At 43.8% G+C, this 22119-nt stretch overlaps 1 protein-coding gene across 2 annotated transcripts in view; it reads left to right on the forward strand.

Moving 5' to 3' along the window:
- Positions 1-22119, forward strand: part of PIWIL2 (piwi like RNA-mediated gene silencing 2) — a 1947029-nt gene that overhangs the window by 475051 nt on the left and 1449859 nt on the right. For both annotated transcript variants that reach the window (XM_078666379.1, XM_078666380.1), the window contains one exon: positions 8329-8439. In XM_078666379.1, the coding sequence (XP_078522505.1) occupies positions 8329-8439 (111 nt within the window). The remainder of the gene's footprint in view (positions 1-8328; positions 8440-22119) is intronic.

Genomic DNA, 22119 nt, shown 5'->3' on the forward strand with positions numbered 1-22119 from the left:
CTTTGGCCGGAAACGGGAGCAGCGAGATGGGGCGGTAATTCTTGAGGTCGGTAGGGTCTGCTGATGGTTTCTTGAGTAGAGCGCTGAGCACTTTCAGTTTACCGTGCTCCCCTTTGGCCTTACAAGCACCCCATGGGGGTTCACGAAAGTGATGGCGGTGGTCGAAGCTCTTCTGCACAGAGGAGGGGTTCCAGTCTTCCCCTATCTCAACGACTGGCTGTTAAAGGCGGGCTCTCCCCAGGCTGTCGTCACCCACCTGCAGACTACGATAGACCTCCTGCATTCGCTGGGGTTTCATCGGAGCAGTTCTGGACACAGCGCAGTTTCAGCTTTATCCTCCCGAGTAGCGAGTACGGGATATTTGGGCTATGATCAGATCTTTCAGCCTCTATCCCAGGTTTCGGTCAGAATGACCCTGAGGCTACTGGGCCTCATACATCCTGCTGGTGGATTATGCCAGGTGGCATATGCGGGCTCTGCAGTGAGACCTGAAGTTTCAGTTGGCACATCATCACAATAATCTTTCCGATTGCGTCCAGATCTCCAAGGGCACTGCACACCAGTTGCAATGGTGGCTAACAAACCGAGATTGGGTAAACGGCAGATCCCTCTCCCTTCCCCAACCTGAGTTCACAGTGGTGACAGATGCATTGCTACTGGCATGGGGCGGCCACATAGGTAGGCGGAGATCAGAGGCATCTGGTGTCCAGCGGAGTCTGGGCTCCATATCAACCCTGTTGGAGCTTCGGGCGATTCGTCTTGCACTGAAAGCATTACTTCCCTCTGTCCGGGGAAGAGTGGTGCAGGTGTTCACAGACAATATCACTGCCATGTGGTACTGCAACAAACAATGCAGGTGGGGTTGTGAACCCTATGTCAAGACGCTCTCTGCCTCTGGACATGGCTGGAACATCAGGCCAAATCCCTGGTGGTTCAACACCTGGCAGGTTCTCTGAACGCCAGGGCGGACAAACTTAGCTGCAGGTGTATGATGGATCATGAATGGCGTCTTCCCTCGGAGGTTGTGCAAGGTCTCTGCAGTGGGGAGAGCCTTGGCTAGATCTATTAGCCCCCGAAGAGAACGCATAATGTCAGCAGTTCTGCACGTTGGAATTTCCTAGGCGTCGTTTTCCGTCGCGCGTAAAGTTGCAGTCTTACCACTTCTGCCCAGAGTGCTGAAGAAGATCAAGAGCGACTGGGCCCAAGTCATTCTTGTGGCTCCGGATTGGGCGAGAAGAGTCTGGTATTTCGAGCTGTTAGACATGGCCATCAATCCTCGGATCAGACTGTCCCTTAGGGAGGATATTCTGTAGCAGCAGCAGGGGACGGTCCTCCACCAGAACCTGTCCAGCCTCCACCTCCTTGCGTGGAGATTGGGCGGTGGCAGTTGACAACTTTCAACCTTCTTCCCGAACTCTGTAATGTTATCTTGGCAGCCAGGCCTCTCTCCACTGAAACAGTATATGCCTGTAGATGGAACAAATTTGTGGCATTGTGCACAGCAAAGACTGTAGATTCCCTTTCTGCCCCTCTTTCAGAGGTTCTCCTCTTCATTCTTGCTTTGGCCCAGCAGAGCTCTGCTCTGGCACTCTCAAAGGCCATCTTTTGGCCATTTCGGCCTTTCCTCGGCTGCCTGACCAGTCTTCTCTTTTCAAGTGCCCTATTGTAAGTCGCTTCCTCAATGGCATTACCCACTTGTTTTCCCCTACTCCTTTCTTGTTGATCCAGTGGTAATTGAACCTGGTTCTTACTTATCTTATGCGTGCTCCTTCCGAGCCGCTCCATAACCGTCCTCTCAGACTCTTGACCCTTAAAACTGCCTTTCTGGTTGCCATCACCTCTGCTCGCAAGGTAAGTGAGCTCCAACCCTTTCTTTGAAACCTCCTATCCTGGCTGTTCATCCGGACAAAGTTATCCTGCGCACTAGGCCTTCTTTCCTTCCCAAAGTGGTTACCTCTTTCCAAATAGGACAGACCATCACTTTGCCCACCTTCTTTCCGCCTCCTCATCCTTCTGAAGAGAAAGAGACGCTCCACCGTCTGGATCTAGAATGTGCGCTTTGGTTCCATCTGGATCGCACAAAGCAATTCTGGGTGGATGAGCAGCTCTTTGTTGGCTATGTGAGCGCCAAGAAAGGTCAGGCCCTGCAGACACGACCCAAGTCTGGAGAGACCGCTTCTTCTGCCGTTGAATTCTCCAGGACTTTCTGGTGTGAACTTGGTTCGCAGACTCACCACCGGGGTTGGTATTGCTGGGGTATCTATTCTAAGGTGAGAACCCATAACTAACTGTCTCGTTCAGATGAACAAGTTACTTACCTTCGGTAATGATATATCTGTAAGAGACATAGGTTAGTTATGGATTCCCCACTGCCCCACCCATCCTCCCCATTCTGCAAACTGATTTCTAGGGTAAGGGACACCCCTATCAGGGCCCTTGTTTTTGTGCGCCAGTGATCAGCGTCTTGCATGGCTCTGCACTTCTGGCATGGAATATTGTGTTAAGAATTGACATCAGCGTTCAAGGGCGTCATCTAAGTAGATACTGTGATGTCATTCCAGCGACCACGGCGCTGACGAACACGAAATCCAACTACGCCACCTATCGACGTGCAGAAGTACTGCTGAGGTAAAGATTCTCCAGATCCAGTTTGACGCCTGGGGGTAATTCTAAGGTGAGGATTCCATAACTAATCTATGTCTCTTACAGATATATTGTTACCAAGTATCCCTCAGAACGTTGGTATTCATGAAGCGATCTACAAATGGTTCTGTAGGGTAAAAACAATTGCTTCGAAACTATGCAGTAATGATTGTGCAAACAATAAGTCTAACACATTACTTTATAGACTTTCAAATGAAACACACATAGATGAAATCAAATTTTTGATGTAAAAATTGTCATTTTCTCTTTAAGTCATGAAAGGCTGTCAAGTTCAACAAATTACATCAGTGACAAGTATAACGTGAATAAAGTGCAACAAGGTGACATCATTGACTGGGTGAGATTATATACATGATGTAAGAGACAACGAATATGTACACAAAATACAAGAACAAACACAACTGTCCTTTCCAATTTTAGTACATGGTATCTTATGGCCCCTATACAACCTTCTGATTATTAGGGCCAGGAGACCTGGTGGACATAGACTAAAGTGAACGCCGACGTTTTGACCTTGGAGTATGCACAAATGAGTAAGCGTCATGGCTGGTCTTCCTCAGGACGAGCAGACACCAAAATAGGACAGCCTAGGAGGAGAGTGATTCAGTTAAGAGGCATGTGTGTTCCATAATAGAGGCACTTGATTATAACTAGACTTACCTGTTATCAGTTTCTATTTTTGGTAAAAAAATAAAAAAATAAATCAGTGTTTTCAAGTGATTTCAATACCTTAAAAAAACAGTGGTTATACATTTTCGCGCCCTTAAAAACAACAAAGTGTTTTTCCAGTGTTTATGGAACTTTTTGCTTTTATTATAGCTTGCTTTATGCACTGATAGCACATGGTATATAGACAATGTACGTATTGTGTATATGAGGTCCAAATACTTTTTTACAAATCAAACTTATTGTAGTACACCATACAATACTTCTTCAGTGAGTCTTTGGTCATGCATGCTCACTCTTTCCTTCCAGTGAAAAGGCCCTCTCAACATTGGTGCTTGAGACGGGCAATGCCAAAATAGCCAGTACTCAATTTGCTAATTCTGGCCACTGAGATAGCTTTCCATGCCAATACTGGTGAACCTGAACATTGCGATTCTCTGCGACAGGTTCTGCAACATATGCTTTGAACTGGGCAAATATGCCCTCAGTGAAGCAGTAAAAATAAAGTAGCACTTTTGAAAATGTCTCTTTAGGGATCTATAATTTGTGCAGAGTACCACAGTGAGGGTTCATTGACTTCAAATGCTATGGTTGGTGAAGGGCTATTTCTCAAACATTGTAAAATAGTTCCTGAATTGCTTCTCAACATTTCTTTGCTTATCAAGTGGCAAGCACTCTACCATGGAACATGTTACTGTGCCAAAGTCACTAAAAGTGTCGCCCAGCCTACTCTCAAGGAGATATTTCATATCTACATCAATTATGCTGAACACTTGGAAGACAAGGGTGTTTTCAGACTCGAGTTTTTCTATTATGTCCTCTACAGCAGTCATGCTTTTCTGTAAAAATCGAAGAATGCAGTAGAGTGTACTATCAATATGTGACCAAAGATTCTTACATTTCCTGCTTTTGACATCACTCAGCCAAATTTCTTAAAACAGTTGCCACATGGATGATATAGCATTCATGGTTTCTAGGACTGAGAACCACAAGCGTAAGTGACACAGTTGGGATGACTCTCTCTTTGATGCCACAGAAAGCACAAAAGGAGAAATATTTGTGTTTTATTTTCTGCGCATAACAAAAGTGCACCGGAATGGACTAAAAAGTTAATAGCAGTCTTCATTAACTTTGAAGATTGGAAAGATGTTTTCAGCATACCATCTAACAAGTGGCAAGGATCCTCTTATGTGGAAGCACTTCAGCTCAGGTATCAATTTTGACAGGTCATCACACAACTTTTTCATATACGTAGCTGAATCACTGCAAATACAAACAATATCACTCCAATCTTTGTTGAACTTGGTAAGAATGTTTGCAGCAGCATTCCAAGTGACACTGCATTCCATGTTTTCCAAATGTCTGGTGTTACGTTTTCACCAGTATCCCAGATGCTTGGTGACTGCACTCTTTTCACATATACCTGTCACTATACCTTGCATTGTATTTTTAAAGTCTGGGGTGTTTGGCAATTCACCTACTATTATTACTGACTCACTAGAAAAGGGGACTGATGTATCAAGGGTTTTTAACAATTCTGTGTGAGTAAATGTGATGGCACGTGTAGGGAAAGATTCTTATGAAACCTACATTTTTCTTATCAGTGAGACTTAAATGTAGATAAAAATCCAAATTAATTTTTATATTTCCTGATTCCCTACAGTTTATAAAATAATTAAACGCCTAAAACATGCTTCATACCTGTCTCTTTAGACCTAAACCTACAAAACTGAAAAAAGTAATTAGAAACAATATTTTAATGACATCCCTAAAACAAAACTCAAGCAGAATAATATTAGCCCAGTCTTTCTTACTGCTGCCTTATACAACAAAGTTATATTGTATTGGCCCCTTCAAGAAGAAATAAAAATGACTCTTTCACTCTCCTTTTCCTTTCTTTGAATGGCATTTAGTTTGTGGTTGTGCAGGTGTTTTTTCAGTGCCTATATGTTTACACTTATGAGGGCGATTTCCCTTCCGGTGGGGTTTTATCAGTTATTATGGGTTTAAACCTAAAACCGGACAGCTTAATTATAACACAATCTGGTCATATAGATGAATAGACTCACCGATTCCGGATGGAGCTAAACACTCCAACGGGGTGACTCTTAAAGTGTAGAAATTAATTCATGGCTGTGAGGTAAAAATGGGGGTCAATATTCAAATCTGACCAGATAAGGAAAATGTATAGCTAATGAAATGCAGGGTAAGTAAGCAAATTCACCATGCAATAATGTCCCAAGTAATCTCCAATGAGGAGGTATGCGCTAATACGGTAATGTCTGGACTTGACAAAATAAGTTTTGCGGAGGGAAACTACCTTGAAGGTTGGAGTCAGGGTGTCAAAGTTTTGTGAAAATTATTTCATAGGTTGGTTTGAAAATTTTCAAAAATGTAATTATCCAAATGGTTCAATGTTCAATGGCGAAGAGTTAAGGTAAAAGGAAAAAGCCGTAGGGTAGATAGGAATAAGAAAGGTCACAAAGAGAAATATTGTTTTAGTGAGGAATGTAGGAAATTAAAATCAAATATGAGAAAAGGGGAAAGAAGAATGAAATTGAAGTATGATACAGATATGGTGATTTGCCTACAGAAATTAAAGAAAACATATAAAATGGCCATAAGATATCATAAAAGAACATGCTGTGGGAACGTATTGGAGGCAATGGAAACTAAGGATGTAAACGTTTTGGAAATTGGTCCAAGAGGGGTCAGGGAAGACACAGGCAACTATGAATTGCTTAGCAACAGAAGATGATTGGGAACGCTATTTGGTTGAAATATATAGTAAAGGAGATTGGCAAGTAACTACGAAACACGTATTTTGGCCAGTAATGGGGGAGGATACCAGGTTGTCATTTTCAGAAAGTAACGTTAAAGGCATTATAACAAATTTAACTTTGACTGGAGCTGCTGGCCCTGATAATCTCCCAGCAGTAATTATAAAGACCCAATCAGGCTGGTGGGTAGAATTCTTTACAAAAATGTTTTCCGGCATTCTGGAGACAGGGCAGATGCTCCAGACTTGGAAAGGAGCAATCATTAGACCCATTCATAAATGAGGAGATGTAAAGATTCCCAAAAACTATACTATAGGTAAATAAACCTTTTGGATGTGGGAGAGCAGGTATTTTCTAAAGTGATCTTAAGAAAACTTAAAGAATGGGAAGAGGTTAATCAAATAATACCCCAGGAACAGGGGGGTTTCAAGAAGGGGCATTTTACAGCAGACCACTGTTTCTCCTTTGGTCCATCGCGCGGAAGTCGGTATGATGTTCAGCTGCTTCATCGATTTCTGGGCAGCATTTGATCTGGTAGACTGAAACCTAAAGAATGTCCTGAATTAGACGGGAACCTCGTTATATTAGATTGAACATAGATAGGTCTGCAGAGGAAGCGGACTGTGTTCAATGGATATTATAGTCAGAAGAAACTTGTTGCAAATGTAGACAAAACAATAGTCTTGAGGTTTGGTAAGGAAAGGAAGAAATTCTGTTAGTTTCTGTGCTCCACTAAGTTCAAAATAGTGAATAAGTGTAAATATTTAGGGATATGGTTTGAAAGATCGCTAAAATCTGAAACTCGTCTGAATGCATTAATAAACGAGCACAGGCCTCAGTTAGCTGGTTGAAAAAATGTTATAGGAATTATAGAGAAAGGTCAGATAGACCTGTCTTGAAAGCGTATATGGCCATGATACCGCCTCAGTTCCAATATGGAGCTGAAATATTGTATACGAGTGGCAAAAGAGGGTCGTATATGGAAGATGGAAAATGTATAACAAAATTACCATCCCTACCTAGATCATCTTTGATTCAGGCAGTAAGAATAGAAACGGGTATGGTATCTTAAGAGGTAATGGTACCTATGGCATTAATAAGATGTTGGCAACCCCTGGGAAATTGAGGAGCAAAAAATAGCAGAATGGTGCAAAAGGGACATTTTGCAGAGTAGTCTGAAATGGGCATCTGGGGTCAGGAAAATGTTAGATACAGTATGTAGGGAACTGGGAGTTAAACTGAACCCTCAGGACTTACAAATTGATGTTGTAAGACAAGAATTGAAGATACTAAGAAAACAAACGTCTCAAGATCAGGATTGCCAGTACCTGGAGGGGACAAATCTGTGGGTTTTATTATTAAATCATGGAAATCTGATATACAGTTTCGCACACACACATATATATATTTATATACACTACCCAATCGATACCTTAGAAATGGAGTTTTGAGATTACGAATAGGAATCAATCCTTGTTATATGAATGATGGGATAAAAGAGGTTATGATGGATCCCGAAGGAAAATGCACCTGCAACTTAGGCACAAAATGCGAAATTTTGCACATTTTATTAGATTCACTTAAGGTCCTTGATGCATAGAAATTGTTTTTATGACCAGTATTTTTAAAATATGGTATCAAGAACCGTGCACAGGCAGCAGAATTGTTAATGGAAATGACCTATTGGACATAGCATGTGCACTGGGGAGATTTATGCTTGAAGTTAAAAAGTTTTAAGTTTTTTTAAATTTGGGATTTTATGAATTTCATTTTAGGATAATAGGAAATAGATTAGAAACTATTCTTGTGGTATTGTAATTTTATTGTGTATAATGATATTGTATTATGGAAAAATTGAATTTTTTTATGTTTAAGGATCGAAGGTCTAAAACAACATTTTTTTACTTGACTTGAGATTTACAAACAAAAATGTTCAGTATACACAGGGAAAAGTCTAATGCAGTCATTAATTGCTGCAATAAGTCGAGAACTGTCTGAATGAGTGCCCAAATAGTGTTTCATGCAGTGTATAGAGAATTCTAGTAGAGAGTTCTAATTGACACAAGACTGTGTGAAAGGTACTTACAGACAGTAAAGATTTAATTAGAACCGGACATTTGATAATGGAGCCCATTTCCAACCTGCTGGCCGTATTAATAAATCCGGACTATGGTCGGTAAACTTACATTATTTCCTGTTTCTTTTTTTTTCTTTCCAGAGAACCTTTATTGAAGCAGGGATTCAAAGGTACCCCCACCCCGTTGGGACTGAATTTGATTAGGATTAACTGCCAGAATGAGCATGTGTACCAGTACCATGTAACTTTCAGGTGAGGCTTGCAGTTTCTTGTGACTCTTTTTTTTGTTTCAATTTTTTATTGAAATGTATACATTAAAAAAATCATAATACATATATTATACCTGGATGCATTCACATACAATAAATATAGAAGAACATTATTATATATAAGCATATAGTAAAACTTTCTGAATAATTAATCATACTATATAATTTAATAAATATATAAACATATAAAGGCAAAGACAAATATTTGGATTGATATTGAGGCCATAAAATATGCAATTACGGGACGGGAGGAAGAGAAAGGGAAAGAAAGAAGGGATCGCAAAAGAAAGCAATTAGGGGAAAATGTACAAATATGAAGCATAATGCAATATGAGTATGTTCCAAGGAAAAGAAGAAGACACACATAACCTAAAGTAATTATGCTGATTCAGAGAAAGATAAAAATAAATAGTAATATTCTTTGATTGAGACAAAACTTTATAAATTACATTACAATATACTACAGGTATATAAATATATTGTTACAGAGCCAAGGGAGATGAAGTAGGAAAAGGATTTACGAGATAAGAATAGAGAAAGATAATGAAATGGATAATATAGAGAAATGTGCAAACAGTAAATGAAAACAATAGGGTTATTGTCCAGAATGAAAGTGTAAGCAGAGGAACACACATATAAATATATATATTAAAAGATACAGAATTACATGTAAATGCTCTGGTAAGTAGCTATTAAAAACAACAACAAATAGATAAATACAATATGTAGTAGGATTTATAACCACCAATAATGAATAATGAGTGAGAGTAAGAGGAAATGGAAATTAAATTACTGCATAGATGGGTTATTAACATTAGTATCGGTATTTTAAGTTAGAAAAGGTGACCATACTCAAAGAAAGAGTTTTTGTGACTCTTAAGATGTTATTTTCGTATTCCTCTTGCAATATTCAGTAACCAAGTACCTTCAGTCAGCCTACTCGGAATGATACCCAAGTAGTTGTATGTCTGATTCTAAACCATTCCCAACTATCAGGATCCTTGAATAAATTGGATTGAACAGTTTTTCAGTGTGAGGCACAACATGCACCAACATGTGTGTCAGGGACCCATCTCCTATTAAGACTTGGCACACCTTTCTACGCTTTTAGACAGTGAGGACCACAACCAATGTGATGGTGACGTTACGAGCATTGCTTCAAATCGCTTTGTTTTCTTGCCCAGTCCTCCACTGTGCATAGGATCGTCTGTGTATGCAGATTTGTTTCTCTCTGATTGATGGACCAGTCTAGAAAGTTCTGTTTCGTGCTATATTGATACCAACAGTTCTGGTATGCTAAAGAGTGTGTGTGTGTGTGGGGGGGGGGAGATTCAGAGCGGTGGGAGGGTGGCTGTTGAGGCTTGCAACTCAGAAATGAACATTGAACCAGGGCTCCATGGGACCTGACATTTCTGGTGTTCTGCAGTTGAACATTATAAGAAACTGCACCAACTGGCTTGACACGCTGGCGCTACAATGTATCGACACCTGAATTCTTGTGACATCGCGGATAAGAGAGACAGGGGATACTGGTGTTTAGCATTTATGTTTTAGGCCATAAAGGACTATTTCGTTCCAGCCGAGTAACCAGGTTATTTCCACCTATGTTTACGCTTACATTTCAAAGTTTATTGCTTATAGCTCAGGATAAATGTGCTTTATGAAATGTTATAAAACATATCCTGACGATTTTGAGTTGTTTGCCCAGTGAGTCTTAATGTTTGAATATGTCAAGCACACAATTCTATTTCACATTAGTATGCTACACTCTAAGCTACATTGGTTGTGCCTTTTGTAAAGGTTTTTTAGAGATGCGGCTTAGGCCACACCCATTCTGAGACCCCACTACCTTTTTTATCCCATCTAAAGCACCCTGTACACACACCAGTTGCAATTAAGGTTCTCAGTAGATATCTCTAGTAAAATGTAGCTCATGGTTCCTCTCATGTATATTAACAGTTACTGAAAAAACATGTTTCTGATGAGAATTTCTTGCTACAGATTTAGGATCTGGAAATGAATTTGCAGCATAGGCATCTGCAGTAGATCGTCTTGAGTGTCATTGCAGGTACTTAACATTTTCTACACACACAAGCTCTTAAGAATAAAGCTCTAACATATTCAAAATCTGTGCCCAAAGAAGTTCCCTGGCCACCTGGATACGTTTGGCACCTTCGCCCGGTGAAGATGTCTACCATAGGGCTTAGTCACTTTTTTGGAGCTCCGTTTCCTCCAGCGGAAAGCTGTAGCTGAACATGCCTCCAAGAGGAAAGATAGCCTCTGTGTCAAATCTTGCTGAAATTGATATGTTGCTGCAGAAAGCCTCAGAGCTGGAGCAAACAGAATCTTTGGCCCAGTAGCTACTTAATATACCTAAAGACTATTATTTATTATTTTTTTACCGCTATAGACATTCTTTTTGTGATGAAGTCTACATGACAGTGAGGTAACAGTCCAGCTTCACGCAGACCCTTTGCTATCCCTCCAAGCATTGATTTACAGTATCTTTGCCTTTTACCCTCTACAGTGCACTGTTGCCTTTTGGCTCGGCTTGCGTTAAACAAATAATAAATACTTGCATACTACATGTCCTATGATGGATATGCCCTGCTTTTTAGCAGCTCATGTAATTTTGAGCCTTATATTTCCCAGTCTTTTTTAAACAAAAAAAAACCAGACACAAGTTTTTTTGTGCCATTCTTACTTCGGGATCACCTCACTTTCAGCTGCAGCCTTTCAGATTTTCTCATAGGTAGTTTCCGACTAATTACACATTGGGATTATAGACCATTGTCACAGCTCATGAACCCATCAACTCCAAAAAATCAAATTTTTGAACCATTTCAGTACTGTAGCTTTTCTTTTATTTGTGTCAACATTCACATACGGCCTATTTGGCTAAAGTCTCTGGTACATACAGCATGGTATACCAATACAGCCGTAATATCAACATCAATACTTTCAAAAAGAAAAAAGGAAGAAAAGGAAAGAAAAAATGAAATCACGTTTTAAAATATATCATAGTGTGCTGTGTCCTCGCTATTTTCACCAGCGTTTGCCCCCCCTCAGTGTCCCAAATGCAGTGAAATCATATGATAGTATATTCCCCATATTCGCTATTGTCCCGCATTCTTTAGAACCAATGTCATTGGAGTGGGAGGCCCTAAAATCAGGCCTCGGTAGTCTGCCCACCTCTGCAAAATTTTAGGGTGTGTCTGTGGGCATCCCCTGGGTTTAAATATAGTTACTTTCATGCCAATGCAAAAATCTACACCCTTTTTCCAAATCCCTAACAAAGGAGGGGAAGTAGCTTTCCATAATCTGGTGATAGCTCGTTTCACCAGTGTGAGGCAAAAGAACAGCAGGTGGCACTTGTACGGATTTCCTCAATCTCTGTGACATAGAGAGATCCCAGCCTAAAACCTCGGAAAGGCAAGTCATGACCCCCCTCCAAAAACATAGTGAGTGCAGCACACAGCTAGATTGTATGTAGAAAGGTGCCATAGCTATTACCAAAGCGTAAAAATGTAGGGAATGCTCTTAGGCCAGCCCTCGAAAGCGTATGTCTGGTGAAGTATACCCGATGCAGGTATTTGAAATGAATGAGACTCCGTCGCGTAGCGATTGCTGTCCCGTGTGGGGATTACAGACCCTCGGCCTAGTAATCCTCCTCCAGAGGGCCCAGGTCTTCTTGGCAGGTCCCCCAGAGCATGTCTAGTGGGATGGAGCTGTTAGTGACAAGAGATTGGTTTATCTTGGTGATTGTATGGTTGCCCAGGTCTCACTTAAATACTTTAGGCTCTATAGAGTTGAAATGTGGAAGGGTCTCAAGGTTTGCAATGTATGGAGATTGAGTGTGTTGGAATTGGAGGTAGTTATAGAACTGAGTGTGTGGCACATCATATTCTTTCAGGAGCTCTTGAAAAGATTTGAGGGCCTAACCACGCATAACCAACCCCAACGTAGATATGCCAATATCATCCCACCCCCTAAATCTGGCCAACTGAGGCAAAAGACCATTTTGTCACAAAGGAGTTTCTGGTTAGACAGGCCCACCATCCCATTCGCTTCGGTGACTGTCTCAAAACCCCAAACACAATTCCTGTTGCCAGAGACAGAGTCCGAAGGGCTGACCCAGTATGTAAATAGGTATGGAGAGTTGTTTCACCCATCAACCATTGTTCCACTGCCTATGCCAGGTTGTGTCTATCCCTGTACACCACTCGTTCAGTACAAGGAGATGGGACACAGCATGGTATAAATGCCAGCGGATGCTATTCCCCCACAGTATGTAGATTGAAAACATGTTCTCAGGGCCACCGGAGCGGAGCCTCCACCCACAGAAATTGGCTCAATATCACGTTTATATGCCGAAACCATGTGGACACTATCAGATTAGGATGATTCTGTAGCTGATTGGAGGCGTGGGAGGGTTACATTCTTGGAGATGACAGACCTACCGAAAAAGACAGGGGCAGATGTGACCAGGACCTCACTTCTTCTTTTATTTGTATCAGCAGCGGGGCGAGATTTCGTTCCCACAATGAGAGCTGAGAGGCTGACAGAAACACGCCTAGATATTTGAGACCATCTGTGGCAATATTCAAGTCTTTAGACCACACACACAGAGCGCTCGCTCCGCTCAGCGGCCGCAAGATCGACTTGCGAGCATTCATATATAAGCCAGACATCTTATTGGGGTATGTGAGAAAAAATAGGACATCATCAGCATATAGTGCTATGTGATCCAAGACTTTCTGCGACCATTCAAATCCTGGTACTAATGCATCTATCCTGACCATTGCCGCCAGTGGCTCCATGGCTAAAGCTAACCGGTATGGGGACTGGGGACATCCCTGACGAGTACCTCGCCGAATATAAAACCTGGGAGAGACCAAGCCGCCACCCGCAATGAAGCAGTAAGATCTGTATATAGTAATTGTATGTATGATAAAAATCTGGGTCTAAATTTAGTCTTTGCAGGAGCGCAAAGAGTGAATTTCAACTGCTCTAATCAAAGGCTTAGTGACAGTCTATGTCAGCCAGTAAAAGGACAGCGGGACATCCCAAGCGATCTATTGCTGCTATGGCGTTATGAGCACTGCGAAAGTTATGGCGCATGAAGACAGACTGGTCAGGATGTACTAAATCTGTTCTATATGGTAGAAGGCCGTTGGCGAGTGCTTTAGCGAGTAGTCTGACTTCAATATTTAATAAAGAGATTGGACGGTATGATGAGTGGCATTCAGGGGGTCGGCCTGGTTTGTGGAAAAACTACCACTTCGGCATGTCTCCAGTCTGGTTGGAGTCGCCCACCTCTATTGCGGCTTGGACTACCTCAAGGTAATGGGCTCCAAGTTGTGGTTGATATATTTAAAAGGATCTCAAAGGGGAAGCCATTAGGGCCTGGTGCTTTGCCTGAGCGTAGATCTGCTAGAGCGGCGCCCAATTCTTTGGTTGTGAGAGTAGTGCCTAATATTGTTCTAGACGCATTAGACAGCGCTCTCAGGGTAAGTCATCCAAGAAGCGCGGTGTTAGGGCTTCTGGCAGAATCTCATGTGTGGCATTCAGTTCCTTGTAGTAGTCTGCGAAGCTGGGCGAAATCTTTTAACAGGGTAAGTAAGAACCTCATGCTCGAGCTCACAGATACTTGGCATATAAACAGGTTGTAGCGTATACTGACATAAATGATGTAATAATGTTCTATATTTATCCCCCATTGGTATATCCTGCTACAAGAAGACAGCCATGCCAATTGGCCCTCCTCTTGTAATTCACCATTATAAAGTTGTTGCGTTGTTTTGTCAACGCGCTTGTCTCTCATCTTCTCCTCTACCCCGTCACTCTAGGTCTGTAAGTTGGGCTTCGATCTGAGTCAGTTTCTTGTGGTGTTGTTTACTCTTTCCTGTACAGAAGGGAATGTCAACACCCTGCAGGGTTGGTTTCGTGGACTCCCACAATGTCTCGGATGATGCCACCATTCCAGAATTATGGGTAAAAAACTCTGCCACCGCTCAGTGCATACATGCCCTATACTGTCGGTCATGTAAATGCCGGGTAGAGAGATTCCAGCAAAAAGGGGGGTGGTAAAGACCTGCCTGAAGCTCCAGTGCCACAGGAGAGTGGTCTGACGGGCCTCTGGGTAATATTTCCTGCAGCCGAGACACTGTGGAGGTAGCTAAAAGGCATGAACATCTGGTCAAGACGGGAAAATGATCCATGGATGCTTGAGTAGAATCAATAAACGTGTTCAGACGGGTGAAGCCTACTCCAAGTGACTTCAATCATGAATCCTGTGCCTCTGTCTGTCTTAATGCAGCTCGCCACCTGTCCAGGGTCGGATGTTTTGCGTCGTTCCAGTCTTCTCTCGTTACCATCAACCCATCAGGGACTACAGTGTTAGAAATTGGGGTCTCTAGAGCCAAAAAGCTAAAAGTCTTGGGATAAACCCTCTGGAAAAGCTAGGTCTAACATCCGGCCACACAGTCGCTAGACGTTCTACAAGTGTCCAGGCAAGGGGTGGGGGGGGACTACTTGTTCACTGTATAGTGTACCCGTAACAATAATGTATCTGCCTTGGGTATCTATCAATGATTTTAAATGCTCAAAAGGGATTCTACGATGCATTAGGATAGGACTGTCACTTCCCTGGAACCTCTAGGGAACCCAAATTAGAAGAACTGGATATATCCGAATTGGGATTGACACAGTGTTTTAGTGCCTAAAAGGTGAGTTTCTTCTAACAGTAGTGTATCCGCCTCGTAGTGTTTAGCTTGTCGGAGCACCGCCCCCCTTTTGATCTTGTCTAAGATACCTCGTACATTCCAGCTAACTATCCGGAGCTCACTCCGTGGGATGCTAGTATACTGTTGTCATGTAATCGAGCAAGTGTATATGCTGGACTGGACCTGAGTGAAACCCCGCCCTGGGGAGCAGCATGAATGCAGTTAAGAGACATAACACACACAACTACCTTTTAACTTCCCATCCTCCCATACACCCACCCTCTCTCCTCAGTACCTCAGAACATTTGAAGTATCTGTCACAGATGGGGTGTAGTCTCAAACCCAACAGGAGCTGGAAACTGAACCCCTCCAATGGATCCCCTTCAAACTACCCATGAACGTCTGGTAGCCCCTGGAGTTTGAAGATTGTCTCTCATGGGGTTTAGCCCATTATTCATGCCACTGTCTTCAGCAATGAGTTAATTCTAGACGGTTGCCCCAGTTTTATATGTCTGAGATTTCCTAATCTCGTTGTATTTCTGATGTTCCTGAATGGGTTTCGCCGCAGGCTCTAGATCTTCGCAATGAACCCGACCCGTGGCTTCGTTTTCCTTTGGGTTTACACTGTTTACGAGCAGTTGCTGGATAAGGAGTCTGAATCCAGGTGCGGTGGAGTATGTGGGTTTACATGGACCACTTCATCTGACCACGTAATTTTTTTTTCGGGGGTTTCAAAAAAGAATGAGCGCAATTGGTATGTCACCCCAGTTGAGCCGGGAAAAACAAGGCGTAGGAAATCTTGAGGTTACGCTGACTGGCCTTTGCCTTCATGAAAGATTGTCGGTGTTGGTGGACTAATTGGTGGACTAATTTTGTATATTCTAGAAATATCAGTATTAGTTGAGAGGCAAATGAGTCTTTCAATCTGGCCTACCTTAGGTTGGTGTCTATCAGGATCTTTGCAATGATAGTGCCCGATGTGCCAAAACTATAATGCAGCATTGGGACAGAGAATCAATCAATTCTTTTATTAGATCTATTTAAAAATGCAAAAAGGAAACAGTAATGAACAGGTTAGACCCAAGTTCATTTTCATATAAGACTCCTTGTGTAACTGACAGGGAATCACTTAGGAGCCAATCCAATAGCCATGTAGTGAGGAATTTCTCCACATAGTCTCCCTCACAGCCCTCTGGAAAGACCACAAATGGAAGATTGTTCCTGCGAGCCTATCCCTCCACATCCTCCACTCGTGTTGTGTGGCTTCTTGTGAGGGTATCTAGGGTGTTAACCATCTTCTGGAAAGTAGTGACTGTGTCCTCAACACCCGATATCCTCGCTTTGGTTTCCGAAATTCTATCAACTGCGTTGATCTTGGCGTATAAGCATGATGTCAGAGCCTACAGTGCCTATTTTGGCATCGAGCATATCTCTAGATTGTGTAATCGTTGCCATGAATGCAGCGTTATCTGGCATACTAATAGTCGAGCCTCCCGGATCTGCCATCTGGGCACACGTTCCTATTAACTGGTCCACTGTGCTGTGTTTAGAGGTTGCCCCTAGTGGTTTATTGCGTGTCATTGTAGGCTAGATTTGGGGTCTAGTAAGTCAGCTGCTGAACTATCATAGGCAAGGGGGCCCCCAGGCCGTCGGTGGGATTCTGCTGTGCTGTGCTGTGCTGTGTTATGATGTCCCAATTAAAGGAGGGCTAGGCACACTGATGTATGGGCGCTGCAGCGGGAAGACCAGAGGAAGCAGGCCGCACGATCCATGTTTCTCCGTGTAGAGTGGAGGCTGGGGGGAGCCCCTACGCCCGCAAGCTGCACCGGGACCTAGCCCTACCGCGAGCGGGAGCGCCCCCGCAACCCCGCACCACCTAGTGGATACACCATTTAACTATATGGGGCCTGGACCTGGCTTTGGTCGTTTGCCCCCAACAGGCCACTGCCTCTTCAACCGCCCGGATCCAGGCCCCCAGGCCATGCTGCTCCCCGCCTCCCCTAAAGGCATGGCCCAGACCCTCTGCCGACTTCCTGTCTGACTCACGGCTCACCCCCTGGGCAGCATTAGGACCCTGCGCCGCCCAGTACAGGATGTGTCTTCGTTTAGTCCCGCGTTGGGTTCCCATCCGCAGCTTGTTTCTGCTCCCAAACTGCACAGGACCCGGCAGGAGCGTGGTAGATCCTGCAGTCTGATACGCCTGCCGAAAGCCAGGGAAGTTCTGTCTGGTCGGCTACGGGCCCTGATAGGTCTCGGCCACTTGCCCTAATTCTGCTGGTTACTCCCTAATATGGCCTGGCAAAACTCATCGCCAGAACTTTCAATCTGCCACTCACCAGCTTTCCTCAGGCGGCACACACCTCTGCAGCTCCAGTCAGTGATGGAGTGGCCCCTCACTCCCCCGCTCCAATTCCAGTCGCTCACAGCTTTGAGGTCAGGGGCGGTTCCTCCTGTAGGTCAATGGAGCTGCGCCCCACTTGCTACGAGCGGCGCGCAGCAGTAAAGCAAAGTAAATAATAAAATGGTCTTATTACCATTTTATTATGATGTTTGTGCCACCGGCGATTGTGAGGGTGGGGGCGGGTGATTCTGTGATTGATTGACCTAGCAGGGATGACGCCCTAAAGGGCGAGCGCGCATGTTGGATTGGCCGGCTGTCTTGCGACAGCCGACCCGACACGCACACTTCTGCCTGCATCTATCCAGCAGCTGTGTCAAGCATTACACAGGCCCCCAGTCTCAAAAGGAGCGTTGGGTCAACCTGCTCTGTCCTATCCTGACGCTTCCCACATCACAAGAGAAGCATTAGGATTGATTAGGTGCAAGTTGACGTGAACCGGAAGTTTCTGACCTTGACCAGACAGCAGAGTATCTTTGAAGGTAGAACCGCCGTTGCTTAAAACATCAATGTATTTTAACAGAACCAGATCATCCATCAAACTTACAGCAGGTGAAAGTTTTCCTAATGTCGCCGCACTTTGACTTGCTTTCAATTTTTTTCACTGTAACGTGAGCACGATGTAACAGCAACTGCTTCTGGGTTCAATGAGGTGTCTTGTGGCTGTGTGCAGGAGTGACGTACATATCATGGGCATGACGCACAATCCGCAAATAATCGATTTCTCGAATCCTTTGTGTGTGTGTTGTGTTGATTAACACACCACTCCATGCTCGGTTCGCCAGCCGGGCACTAGCCAAGTGCAGAAGGCCCTCAGTGCGTTCCATACAGCTGGCTTTTTCACGTGGCGCTGCTGGCTACTTGCATCGCGCCTTTCCATGCACAACACACTTTCTTAGCTGAGAGGCTGTGGCCTAACGACCGGAGCTGCCGACTTTAAAGCTGGGGAGATGGGTTCAAGTCTTGGCGTTGGCTTGGCATCTTGTGATTCTGGGCAAATCTTTTGATCTCCTGTGCCTACAAAAAAATGAACGTATCCTTGGCCCAACAATTTTGAAACCATAAAAATTTGAAACCCAAACAGGTGAGGCTGCACAAATGTTCCCTGAATAGGAAGGCAGACAATCTCAGTCACAATTTCCAGGACAATCACAACTGTTTTCTCAACATCGGTGTTTCGCAAGGAGTCTTTCAGGAGTGGGGATATCCTTACATTGCCCTATCCGCAAAGGTGAACAACAGAAAATGCCACACCTACACATCCAGGTTCTCCCAACCAGAGTCGCAGGGGAATGCCCAGTTGATAAATTGGTCAGAGAAATTTCTCATTCCAGCTGTGACTCATGTTATACCAGTCTTATACCAGGATGATTCTCATCCCCCCAGAGTAGCCTCTCCAGTGGTAGTTCACAGACCTTCTAATACTTTGTACGAGGCCCCACAAGAGGCTGCCATGTCAACAGGATCTCCGGTTCAAATTCGGAGGACAGATACTCCATCCCAGTTTATCATCCCTGAACTTGGCAGAATGGCTCCTGAATTCCTCCAATATGAGCCTTAAGGACTTCCTAAGAAGTGTAGAACATTTTTAATGTATCCAGGAGACCCTCCACTAGACGTTCATATGCCTTCAAATTAAAGAGATTTTATTTGTGGTGTACACAAAATGGTCACAACCCAATCTCATGTCAAGAGAATGACTTCTTCCACAGCTCCTTCACTTGGTCAAATCTTGGCTACAATTCTCTTCCATCAGACGGCACCTGACAGCTATTACAGCTTACGGGAAATCTCTCGCCCAAGTATCCTTTTTTAGTTACCCAGTTGTAAAAGATTTTCTCCAAATGCTTAAAAATGTGTTTCCCCCAGTCTGGAATCCCTCTCATTCATGGGAAATCAATATTGTCCTTTCCAAATCTATGGGCACCCTGTTTAAACCAATTCATAAAGCCTGTTTGCAACATCTCACTGGGAAAGCAACTTTTTGGTGACTATAACGTCCGCTCGTAGGGTAAGTGAAATTCAAGGTCTGTGTTCAGAGCTAGCATATACTGCGTTTCACTTTAGTAGAAAGGTTGTAAGGACTCACCTTATTTTTCTACTGAAGGTACTCTCAGAGTTTCACATCAGTCAGACTCTGCACCTACTTTCTTTCATAACCCTTCGAGTCCAGCTGAAAGGTCACTACACTCATTGGATGTTAAGAGAATATTGAAATTCTACTTAGGCAAAAAAAAAGAGTATTAGGAAACCAGATCACCGGTTTGTTAACTATGGTCCAGTGCGAACAGGTTTAGCCTCATATAAACAATAGACTTCAAGGTGGATTGTTTCATCTATACTACTGTCTTACCAACTAGCGAAGACACCATTACCAGCTAGACCTAGGACACATTCTATTAGAGGAACAGCTGCTACTGAAGCTCTTTAAGAAATGTACCAATTTCTGAAATCTGTTATGCCGTTACCTGGAAGTCTGCTCATACCTTTACCAGTCATTACTACATGGATTCTGATGCTAAGGCAGACACTCAAGTACAACAGACTTTGGTAATATCTCTTTTTGGTTAAAGGTTGGATCTGTTTCCTGCTTCTAAGTCTGCGCTTTGTGGGATGGGCTTGTTATTCTATTCGGTGCTTATGAATATTGACAAAGACCCCCCCTGGGAGAGAAGGATAAATTGCTTACATGTAATCCTAAAGCGATACAAAAGGGGATGATGGACGGAGCGTTTGAACAAATCAAACACTCACCCCCAGTCAACTGATCTGGGTTTAATCCATCACCATTCTTTAGTTCACTCAGCCACCGCAGTTCAGACATGGCTATATGCAAATCAGTCTGACCCTGTGCCTCGTGGGAACGCTTTTGTATCGCTTTGTTCGCCCTAAGTGTGGCAGGGTATGCTCAGACGTGAGTCCCTTGTTCACTTGGCCACTGGATTCAAGATAGCCTGGCTGAGGAGGATTATGAATCCGAAACCGGTCCCAGGATGCTTGTTTCCGGTCCAGGGAAGACATGGCTTGGCAGTTCGGGCTGGACTGTTCCCATAAGGCACAGGGTCAGACTGATTTGCATATAGCCATGTCTGAACTGGGGTGGCTGAGTGAACTAAAGAATGGTGATGGATTAAACCCAGATCAGTTGACTGGGGGTGAGTGTTTGATTTATACAAACGCTCCGTCCATCATCCCCTTTTGTATCGCTTTGTTCGCCCTAAGTGTGGCAGGGTATGCTCAGACGTGAGTCCCTTGTTCACTTGGCCACTGGATTCAAGATAGCCTGGCTGATGAGGATTATGAATCCGAAACCGGTCCCAGGATGCTTGTTTCCGGTCCAGGGAAGACATGGCTTGGCAGTTCGGGCTGGACTGTTCCCATAAGGCACAGGGTCAGACTGATTTGCATATAGCCATGTCTGAACTGGGGTGGCTGAGTGAACTAAAGAATGGTGATGGATTAAACCCAGATCAGTTGACTGGGGGTGAGTGTTTGATTTATAAAAACGCTCCGTCCGTCATCCCCTTTTGTATCGCTTTGTTCGCCCTAAGTGTGGCAGGGTATGCTCAGACGTGAGTCCCTTGTTCACTTGGCCACTGGATTCAAGATAGCCTGGCTGATGAGGATTATGAATCCGAAACCGGTCCCAGGATGCTTGTTTCCGGTCCAGGGAAGACATGGCTTCGCAGTTCGGGCTGGACTGTTCCCATAAGGCACAGGGTCAGACTGATTTGCATATAGCCATGTCTGAACTGGGGTGGCTGAGTGAACTAAAGAATGGTGATGGATTAAACCCAGATCAGTTGACTTGGGGTGAGTGTTTGATTTATACAAACGCTCCGTCCATCATCCCCTTTTGTATCGCTTTGTTCGCCCTAAGTGTGGCAGGGTATGCTCAGACGTGAGTCCCTTGTTCACTTGGCCACTGGATTCAAGATAGCCTGGCTGATGAGGATTATGAATCCGAAACCGGTCCCAGGATGCTTGTTTCCGGTCCAGGGAAGACATGGCTTGGCAGTTCGGGCTGGACTGTTCCCATAAGGCACAGGGTCAGACTGATTTGCATATAGCCATGTCTGAACTGGGGTGGCTGAGTGAACTAAAGAATGGTGATGGATTAAACCCAGATCAGTTGACTGGGGGTGAGTGTTTGATTTATACAAACGCTCCGTCCATCATCCCCTTTTGTATCGCTTTGTTCGCCCTAAGTGTGGCAGGGTATGCTCAGACGTGAGTCCCTTGTTCACTTGGCCACTGGATTCAAGATAGCCTGGCTGATGAGGATTATGAATCCGAAACCGGTCACAGGATGCTTGTTTCCGGTCCAGGGAAGACATGTCTTGGCAGTTCGGGCTGGACTGTTCCCATAAGGCACAGGGTCAGACTGATTTGCATATAGCCATGTCTGAACTGGGGTGGCTGAGTGAACTAAAGAATGGTGATGGATTAAACCCAGATCAGTTGACTGGGGGTGAGTGTTTTATTTATACAAACGCTCCGTCCATCATCCCCTTTTGTATCGCTTTGTTCGCCCTAAGTG

The sequence above is a fragment of the Lissotriton helveticus genome, chromosome 11 (assembly GCF_964261635.1).
Source record: "Lissotriton helveticus chromosome 11, aLisHel1.1, whole genome shotgun sequence".
Classification (NCBI taxonomy): Eukaryota; Metazoa; Chordata; class Amphibia; order Caudata; family Salamandridae; genus Lissotriton; species Lissotriton helveticus.